The sequence below is a fragment of the Leptodactylus fuscus genome, chromosome 3 (genome assembly GCF_031893055.1).
Source record: "Leptodactylus fuscus isolate aLepFus1 chromosome 3, aLepFus1.hap2, whole genome shotgun sequence".
Lineage (NCBI taxonomy): Eukaryota > Metazoa > Chordata > Amphibia > Anura > Leptodactylidae > Leptodactylus > Leptodactylus fuscus.
In genome coordinates, this window is record NC_134267.1 from 96,654,625 (window position 1) to 96,665,442 (window position 10,818).

At 41.1% G+C, this 10,818-nt stretch overlaps 1 protein-coding gene across 1 annotated transcript; it reads left to right on the plus strand.

The window, feature by feature from the left end:
- Positions 1–684: 684 nt before the first annotated feature.
- On the plus strand, positions 685–8,734 carry SMLR1 (small leucine rich protein 1). The gene is made up of 2 exons (XM_075266635.1): positions 685–866; positions 7,386–8,734. The coding sequence occupies exons 1-2, from the start codon at positions 740–742 to the stop codon at positions 7,496–7,498; spliced, it is 240 nt and encodes a 79-aa protein (XP_075122736.1). The 5' UTR covers positions 685–739; the 3' UTR covers positions 7,499–8,734.
- The last annotated feature ends 2,084 nt before the right edge of the window (positions 8,735–10,818 follow it).

The window sequence follows — 10,818 nt, forward strand, 5'->3', positions numbered from 1 at the left end:
CAGGGCAATTTGGTACACTAAACCACTCACAAATGATTATAGACTGGGGGTTTAGCGTCACAAATCGTGCTATCAAAACGAAATCTGCTGGTATTTTAAACATAAGTTTTATATTTCCCTATGGGTTGTACTCCCTGCAATAGTCCAGTTCTTCAATAAAGTCAGAGGAGTACACATTGGCTTCAATGTGAATATGTCAGCCACATGTGCAATAAACCAGGGTTTACATATGTGGCTTCATTGCAGAACTGCGCAGGTGCCAGGAGCACTAGGTAAGTATAAGGCTTAATGGGGCTGCAGGTTGCGTTATAACAGGTCAGTATGGGACACTGCACCCCCCATCCATCAGACTATAAAGAAAAGATGTTGCTGTCTATAGCAACCACTTGTTATTTTCTAAACTACACTGGTGAAATGAAACATGGACTCTGATATATGTATTAGGCAACTAGACTTGTTCACATGACCTCATATGTATATACTGAAAGAACCGCAGTTACTCATTAAAAAACTACATGGCAAGAAAACAAGTAATAAATGCAGTAAAAGATTTGTAACCTTGCTTCAATCCTCTTACAGATCACAGGACAAATAGAACAAAGTCCTAATACAAGGCTTCAATTGTGAGGCCAAAGGCCATTTTAAGAGACCGGCAAACACAATCTAGTTATCCATCCACATAACAAGCAATAAGAAGGGGCTGACAATTCTCGTGCCTGATTCTTCCATACAGATCACCATGGGACACATAATATCTGTGTTTGTCAGAGAGCTACCCATTGCATTCATATTTGGTGGGATTTTTCTGCCTGTCGCCTTGCTCTTGCTCAGCCTCATTTCATATCTCATGGTAAAACTTGAAGAGGGTAAGTAAATGTGAATCTCTGTAGTAGTTGTACAAAACCAGAGAAGAGGAAAACAAGAATGAATGTATTCCTTTAATATGTATTATTTACTTATTTGTATGTATTATGTTTAGAATGTATTCTTCATTATGAAGGCTGTTTAGGCTTATTTCCATTGTAGCAGGCCACAGCAAAAATTAGGAATAATTTACATGCTAGGATTTCCAAAACTGATATTGCAGCCTTTTTGCTGCCCATATTTTTTGCAATATGTGGATGAGACTCGCTGGATTGTAGCAACCAAATCATATTTACTTACATCGGGCCCTGGTGCATTCATGAGTCCAAAACGAAACAATGAGATGTGATTACAGTGCAATGGGGAGGCGGATATTGTGGTCTGTATTTCCATTTCATTGGTGCTACACTGCTGCCTGACTTGTATATGTAGCATGTAACTATTCTCTAACTTTTAGATTGTTATTTGAAGGATTGGTAATTGTCTATTGAGGTCCTTTTTTGTTAAGTACATGGGCGTAACTATACTGGGTGCAAAGATAGCCATTGCACCTTCACCTCAGGGGGCTGAAAGACTTCTCGGCTACTTAAAAAAACATAAGTGTTTTGAATGGCACATGGTTTGTGGGTGACCCATTACAGATTTTACACTGGTCCCAGGAATTTTAATTTACACTTCTGTGTAGACAGTAGCTAATAATATGTAGATTAACCAAAGTGAAATCAATTGTTACATTTAACGTCACAATGCTATTACAATATTGAAGTTAATGTGAGCTCATTCAGAATATAAATGATATTCATTAGGCCACCTGCAGAGGACCGCCGGCTAGGTCAGTGTGCTATTCAGGTATTTCCCAGATAGCAAACTGACCCATTCATTTCTGTCGGCCCACACACATGACCATGTATTACATGGATTGGTGTGCAGGCTGACAGTCCGGGCCGCAAAACTCAGGACAGGTCTTATTCCTGTCCGGTTCTGTGGCCATGCTTCCGCAGATGCTATTCTTTGAATGAATGGGGCCGCAGAAGCACGGCCAGTGCATGGACTGCCCACGGTGCCATGGACTGCCCATCCATGTGCCATCCGTGCGCCAGCTGTGCCATTCAATCACGGCCACTGGCCAGCCCAGGGTCATCTGCAAAGGGCCTTATATAGTAAAAAAAAAAAAAAAAGTTAGATATTTTCCAAGTATATTTTGTGTATCAATTCTCAGTCATTCAATGTGGATGTTTCTTGTTTACCTCCGTTGAATACCGTATTTTTCGGACTATAAGACGCACCTAGGTTTTAGAGGAGGAAAATAGGGAAAAAAAATTTTGAAGCAAAAAATGGTAAAATATTAAATATATGGGAGTTGTAGTTTTGCAACAGCTGCAAGGCCACATTGACAGGTGACCCTGCAGCTGTACGGGGATGCATAGAGTGTTTTTTTTTTGTGGGGCCAGCTGTACTTTTTAGTTATACCATTTTGGGGAATATCTATTGCTTAGATCACCTTTTATTGAAAAAAAACCCGGTGGTTTATGATATATATATATATATATATATATATATATATATATATATATATAATTTTTTTTTTTCTAGGGACAGGAGGTGATTTAGAACTTTTATTTTTATTTTTAAAGCTTTTTTTTTTTTTTTTACTATTTTATTCCCCCCGGGGACTTGAACCTGCGGTCACTTGATTGCAAGTCCCATAGACGGCAATACAACTGTATTGCCGTCTATGGGACATTCTGTCTATTAGTATTACGGCTGGTCATAGAGACCAGCCGCAATACTAATAAAGCAGTGACAGGCTTCGGAGCCTCATTAGGCTCCCGGCTGTCACCCGGACAGGTCGGCTCCTGCGATATCGCCGCTCAGGAGCCGGCCTGCAACTTTACAGGTACGGGGCCGGTGGAGAAGGGGCCACCGATACTGACCCGGCATCCGCTGTACTAGAGAGGTGGATGCCGGGGAGGGATAGACGCCGGGGCCTGAGACATCGCTGCCCTGCCCTGAATGAAGCCAGCAGCGGCGGGGGGACGGAGGAGCAGAATAGCATCACTCCTCCCGCTGCTGCTGGCTTCATGCAGGGCAGAGGAGCACAGCGATGTCTCAGGCCCCGGCGTCTATCCCTTTCCGGCTTCCGCCTCTCTAGTACAGCGGGTGCCAGGCGCCACATTCAGACTATAAGACGCACCCTTCTTTTCCCCCCAAATTTGGGGGAAAAAAGTGCGTCTTATAGTCCGAAAAATACGGTAAATATTTCTCCTCGTCACGTGATCACCATGTAGGTTTTTGTTTGTTTTGAGGAATGTAACATTTTTATCATTTGTGTTATACAACTAATTTCTGCATTTTTTTGGTGATGCATAGGGCTTTATTTTTATGTTGCTTTTATTTTTGCATGTTTTAAACTTTTGTTATATCCAGGAAAATAGAAACAAAAGAGGAGGGAAAAGGTGTCAGTTTTTCACTTTTCTTTTTTTTTTTCTATTTAATAACACAAAGGGCTACTAAAAAACTTTTTAAAATGTTTTTACTCTGTTAAGCTAATTTTTATTTTGTATGGTGTTGTTGGGGGTGGGGCTAGAACCTTTAAGAAGGGCGTTTTATTGACATATTATTTTATCTTTTTTTTTTTTTTTTTTTTTTTTACTTTTCTTTTTTTTCCCAACATTGTGTCCCCATAAGGTCATAATAGACCTCTAGGGACATCTGATCACTGTTTTCCTTTGGGGGAGGTTGATTTTCCCTGTAACGTAGACTGGTACATTTAGCACCAGTTGCAGGAGGAATGCAGCCTTCTGCCCATAACTACAGAGCTGATCTGGGTCCTGTAGGACCCAACAGCTCTAAGGGTGCATTCACACGGAGTAACGTGCCGCGTGACCTGGCACGTATATGCCGTGTGAGATTTTGAGCGCCGTATACGCTCCCATTGATTTCAATTCAATTATTTTGCAAAATCACGGCCGCAAAATAACGCAGCTTATATGAGACTAACTCCCATTGAAATCAATGGGAGCGTATACGGTGCTCAAAATCTCACACGGCGTATACGTGCCAGGTCACGCGGCACGTTACTACGTGTGAATGCACCCTAACACCCGCTGATCCCGGCAGATCACATAACCACCAGGTCAGAGGGCAGCCTCATAATGGCGGCACCCATAGCGGTGTAAACAGTGCTCAATAAGCGTTGTATGCACAGCGATCAGGAAGGCAGGGAAGTTACAGCCAGCTCCCAGATTCAGCAGCTGTACGAGTTCATGCAGCTGCTGAAATCTTCTTGGACATACTGATACGTCCTTGCAGAACTAGACAACCACCTTCCGGACATAAAAACCCAATGGCTGGTCTGGAAGTGGTTAAACTGTGTCAAAAAAAAAAGTGTACATGATTTTTTTTTTAACCAAAACAAAGAGTAGCTTTAAAAGGAATGAGAAATATACTTCTTCTTTCTGATAAATCCACTTCTGGTGTTGGCTTAAAAAAAAAACAGCAAAATCTGAAAAAAATTGCAACTCGTGTCCGACTTTGTGTCCGGCTAAAAAAAGTGGTTTCCCCGTGGACAGGCAGAAGACGCACACGGGCGGTCACCTTTACAAACCCATTCAAGTGAATGGGTTTGAAAGCTGAACGCAGGGTTTCCGTCTCCTGTCCAGTTTCACAGGGCAGAAGACAGAAACCGGCCAGATTGGCTAAACCGAAGACCAGGTGCAGATGTGCACCCACCCTTACTCTAATTTTATAGTCTGCATAGGCTAGTAAAGGACAGCAGAGCTGAGATTTTAGTTCTTCCATTAAGAAGTTACATTTAAAGCCTACAACAAACACTCTGAATTGTAAACTTCTTCTGGAATATTTCATGTTTCCTTATGCTTTTTATAGATTTTTAGACCCTTTATACTTACCTGGTGAAATCATCAAACTCTCAACAATGAAGCAGGTCGTACTGTTGCTCACTACTTTGCTTTAGTCCTGATGAAAGATCATGTGACATCAGACTGTTAAGTAACGTCACATTACACTAGATCTGAAGTAATAAAGTGGCACCAGGGGAATCTTCAGTTTAGGTTTCATGTACATGAATGCATGTGCAGCCAGATGCTCTGTTCTGTTCTGACATTTTGTAGGATCTGCTATAGAAATATGGTTACAGAATAGAACATCGAAACACATTCACGTTGCACACGTGGTCATGTATATAAAGCCAAAGTGATTCAGTGAGCATCAGGAGATCTCAGATTCAGAGAGAACAAGAGTAAAATGAATAGAATCATTTTGCGTTGATCAAGGTATTTTATGAACCAAATTTTTGTGTGACCCTGACCACATATTTGGACTCATGTTCTATATACCAAAGTTGTGTCTTTCTAAATGTCACTAGCTCATGCTTTACTGCAAAGCATTATATAGAAATTAATAAAATGTGAAAAAAGTATTAAAGAGAAGTTTAGGCAAATGAATGGAAACTGCTTACCCAATCAAAGATGATAAATGACAGGGCACGGTGTAACGTAGATCAGGCTTAGAGTCTATGGCTGTCCCATGACATCTTCCATCAATTGTTACTCACCTTAATCACACTGTATTGTACACAAGGAAAACACCATTTGTCAGTGGGATTTTGCTGGACAACAATCTATACTTCTAATCAGACTCTAGTGCTCTACAGGCACAATCTGCAATTACACTACCATGGTTACAAGGTGCTTAAGGGATGGCCTATCCATTTAACTTAACCAAAGTACTTCATGTCTAATTAGGCAGAAGGAGAGTTAATGCAAATTGTTCATCCTGAAATGTACAGAAAAAAGGAAATATCTGCCTAAATCAAAGGAAATGACAAGAGAATATGAATATCATACATTTTGTAATACATGGATTAATTAACCCCAAAACGTGTAATTTCAATAATTTTCTGGAAGAACTACTTCATCTTCTAGAAAAATGTCAGGGTTGCCAAAACTTATGGTCATGTCAGTATATAGTGATTAGATATTCAAAGCCGTATTAAAAGTCCTTTGGGGGTGCATTCACACGGAGTAAAGTGGCGATGATTCTGCCACCATAACTCACGGCAAAATCGGCACTGATAAAAAGACTCCCATTGAGTTCAATGAGTTTCGTCTTCCGCGCGGAACACATCAAAATCAATGTGTTAAAAAGCCTCCCATTGATTTCAATGGGTTCTGCAAAGAAGACGGAACCCATTGAACTCAATGGGAGTCTTTTTATCAGCGCTGATTCTGCTGCAAGTTATCGTGGCAGAATCAGTGCCACTTTACTCCGTGTGAATGCACCCTAATGCTGAGGCTATCATTTTACAGAGGTTCCACCATAAGGTTCATATCTCAAGTCTTCTGTGAGTAATCTTTCAGTCAAGGAACTGAGAGATGAGTGAACACTATTCGAAACAGCCGTTTCGAATAGCACGCTCCCATAGAAATGAATGGAAGCGGCAGGCACGCAGACTTTGCTGGCGGCCAGCCGCTTAACCCCCCACGTGCCGGCTACGTCCATTCATTTCTATGGGAGCGTGCTATTTGAAACGGTTGTTTCGAATAGTGTTTGCTCATCTCTATTAGTAACAGATCATTGTGCCTGTACCAGTTCACCTCCCATTCCAGAGATCACTGGTAGAATTTAGTTGGCTAAGCTGGAAAGGATATTTTTCAGTTGGCCACATGCTTTCATTCTATGGCATAGCTAGTAAACTGATATAAAATAATACCACATCTTCTTTACAGTGAAGAGTTCCATATAGTTATTCACCTCATTGCTTATTGAAGGCTCCCCTTACAACAACAGGGTCTATAAAAAATGAAATTACCTGCCCACAACAAACATAAAAAAACAGATTTAACCCCTTCTCCAGTGTTTGAAGCAGGGTCATACCTTCCTGTATCAAAACATTTCTGCAATGAGGATCATAATATCACCGAAAATGAAAATTTTGGTTTTAAGAGGGAATTTTAAATCAAAGAAAGAACGATTTATGAGTATAAACTTATGACCCTGCTTCAAACACTGGAGAAGGGGTTAAATCTGTCACATGGTTTTATGGCATCTTACAGAAATCACTGACCTGAGACCCTGAGAACTGATAAGAACCTGGAATTGTTTACATTGTTTCTACCAATAACTAATAACCCCCTACCCCCTTCCTCCTAGAATTCTATCCCTATGTGTCCTTTTGTACATAAATATGCATCCTTCAGAAATGGTTTTTAAATTTACTTGAGAAAGGATCCGAGAGTTCCGAAACGTTGTAATCTGTCATCATTATTAGTTAGCCATTAAAAAGGTATCAACTACTGAAGACTATCAAGTTTTTGGGTTTTTCTTACATTTCCTACCCACTGGCTAACACGGTACGAGAACAAAAATTTTCCTTATACCACAACAAACATAGTAGATGACACCTGCTTCCCCGGTATAATAACTATACAAGTGCATTATGCTATATGATCACATTATTACATCCAAATTGTTTTTAACTCACTATATTTCTTTCACAGTTAATGAAGAGCTGGCTCAAATCCGTGCCCCAAGAGGTTCACTGCGGGATTACTACCTCAAGTACAAACGCTTAAAGTCGTCTGGGATCCAACGTGCCATGAAAACTTCTTAATCCAGATATTACTTCACACACAAGGACAGCGTATATAATGTAAAGCTGCTAACACATCACAAATCACTGGGGAAAAGTAAGGAATCTAAAAATGACTGCTCAGAGCAACAAGGGGAAGTAAAAGGTGTTGCCAATTAGAATGTCTTTCCTGGAAAAACTCCGCTCACTTGAGACTTGAAAGCTGGCGCTGTCTTATATGGATCACATGGTGATTTTTTCCAAGGTTACAGGCGATGCCTGTGGACCAGGACATGCTGAAGTCATTTGAAATCTGCTTCTTTGCTAGTTAAGCTGCTAAAAAAAATGCACATATATGCAGTTACATAACAGTATCCGTAGCTGTAAGCTAGAAACCAAACAAAGCTATTATAAGCTCCAGCCTCAGTCTAAGGACAGCGTTGGACAGGATTTTATTTTTAGTAAAAGTTTCTAGTGGTCGTCATGTACTTTACATTTGCAGCCCAGTGGATTTCATGACACATTTACCTGACTGTATTAATTCCAGCAGTATTATAGTATCACGGCCATCAGAGCTAGGATCACTTCACAAGAGCAATAAGTAGGAGCAGTAATCTGGTATGTGGGGAGCAGGAGTACATTTCTAGGCTGTAAATATAGAATGGAGCAGTATGTTTGCTTTTCATATACACAGAAAATGTGACTCATACAATGTAAGAACAGCAAGAAATCAATAGGTGCAAAGATATTTCTTTAATACAGCCATAAACTGAAAACAGTCAAGGAAAGGTCTACCATGCCGCTGTCACCTTCTACTATGTATCAAGTCACATATAATGGACTATTCACGTTTCTCAATTAGGGTATGTTCACATTACTTTCATTGTGCATCCTGGAAAAGGTCCCATTGTATACGCCAAATGTATCCACAGGCCCACATTCAACAAATAAAAGTCAAAGGAATTTTCTTGTGGGCTCGGACAGACTGTCATATATCAATATACCTTTCTTAATGTATAGGAGAGCAGTGTGCTGTGTTTTCCTAAAGGATATCTCCATTTATCCCTATTGGACTGGCGATTGGTGGTAAGCTGAAAGCTTGGTGGAACATGGCAGAAACATTAGTTAACTAGTTTGTATCACAACCCCTTTATAAAAAGAAGCTAGTGTGTCTTCTTCTCAAAACGCTCCCAGAAACAGCTGTTTTTGCCAAGAAATGATACATCTCTCCATACAGTTCACCTCTAGCAAGTAGAGATGAGCGAACACAGAGTACAGCATTCGGCCAATCAACGCTGCCAGAGGCTCGTCTGTGAGGAGGCGGAGTCTAAAATCGGACCAGAATGGAGACTGCTGTGGACCGATCTTAGACTCCGCCTCCTCCAGCAAAACCAGCGTTGATTGGCCGAATGCATGTATGGAATTCGGCCAATCAACACTGGTCAATGTATTCCTATGCTGTGCGCTCAGCTTGTCTACACCAGAGATTCAGCCGAGCTGAGCACACGGCCAGCACTACTACACCGGAGATGTGAACCCTGCTGCACACTCAGCTCTGCTGCATCAGAGATGTAGCAGAGCTGAAGGTGCGCTGAACCCTATTGCACCGCCTCCTCACAGACGAGCCTCCGGCAGAACCAGCATTGATTGGCCGAATGCTATACTCTGTATGGCATTCGGCCAATCAATGCTGGTCATGCATTCCTAAGGGAAAAAGTCAGCTCCCGCATATCGCAAGCTGACAGGGATCCCGACGTAATACAGTAACTTTGGCATGTTAGATGCCGCTAGGCATGCTTCCCCTGCTGTCCCAGTTGCATTCCAGGGTGTTGGCATCATTTCCTGGGGTGTCATAGTGGACTTGGTGACTCTCCTGAGTCGCAGAGTGGGATCCCCTGAAACGAGCATTTTTTCCCCATAGACTATAATGGGGTTCGATATTCGTTCGAATAGTCGAATATTGAGGGGCTATTCAAAATGAATATCGAATATTTCACTGTTCGCTCATCTCTACTGGCAAGGAATTAATAGCTGGCTATATAATGCATAGACAGCCTGGGCCAAAGTGGAAGCCATTCTTGCATAGCACCTCTCTGATGTGACTCACCATTTATGTTCTTCAACCAAAAGTGTAGAAAAACCAGATGGCACTGCTACAACTTTAAAAAACGACAAGTATATTCTTTCTGTTCATAGGTGATTATATAAATAGTTCTTTTTCACCTAGCCGGTTAAATGGACAACCATATGTTGTAGAATATTCAAGGGTGGTGCTCAACATCCCATAACAGCAGGAGGATATCTTCAAAAATGGAAAGAAAAGAAGGGGGGCACTCACCACTAAGACGAATTTTCCTTAAAACAACGTCCTTTATTAGGTCACAATGTTAAAACCATCCTTGTGGAAGGGAGAAAGTGCACATATAGGCGTGTAGAGGCAACAGCCGTTTCGCGCTGTCAATAGCGCTTTCTCAAGCCTTGAATGCAACATGTTGCATTCAAGGCTTGAGAACGTTGTTTTAAGGAACATTCGTCTGAGTGGTGAGTGCCCCCCTTCTTTTCTTTCCATTTTTGAATTTATGTTCTTCATATGGCTGGGGCAAATGGATGTGTTGCCATGAGATGTCTTTAAATGAAATGTATGCATTGAAATACTTTACTTTTCATACAATATTTGGAAATATATATGTGCCTAGGACATATAGAATGTTGTTACATGAGAATCTATCTGTACTGCCTTTATGAATCTATATGCGAAACATCTTTACCATCAACCGGTGAAATAATGCCTTAACAGCTGCTATTATACATACAATGTCATACTACTGATATATGAAGAAAGTCTAATGTGTCACTGAATATGCAAGTAAAGACAAAATACCATAGAACCAATTTACTCTACTTTCCATTATCACTAACTGCAAACTGGAATTGTCACACAAAAATCAGAGTAGTCAAAGGAGCTGTCCGATACTTGACTTAACAGCCTATCCTCGATAAATATCAGATTGGTGGAGATTGCACACCAGGCACCTCCAATGAGCAGATCTGCACAGTGTATGAAGCTAGAAACGGACATCTCCATAAACTCGTAGCCATGCTCAGCAACTGCAATAGTGTGGCACAACAACTACACAGACTATTGATCTGTCTGTGGCACAATACACTATGCTAGTACTGGAGGCAGCAGTAGCTGATCAGTGGGGTACTAGGTTTCAGATCCTCACTGATCTGCTAATGGTAGTCTATCTTGAGGATTGGCCATTAATGGCATGTTTTGGACAACCCCTTCAATATTTAGGCACAGACAAAAACAAGTGGGTTGCTCTGTGGGTATGGATATTAAAACAAGTCTTCTTGAA

What these genes read in the sequence shown, in the direction of transcription:
- SMLR1 (XM_075266635.1), top strand. Translation starts at nt 740, where the DNA reads ATGGGACACATAATATCTGTGTTTGTCAGAGAGCTACCCATTGCATTC. An exon ending in CATGGTAAAACTTGAAGAGG is followed by an intron (nt 867 to 7,385) that starts GTAAGTAAATGT and finishes TTTCTTTCACAG; the next exon opens with TTAATGAAGAGCTGGCTCAA.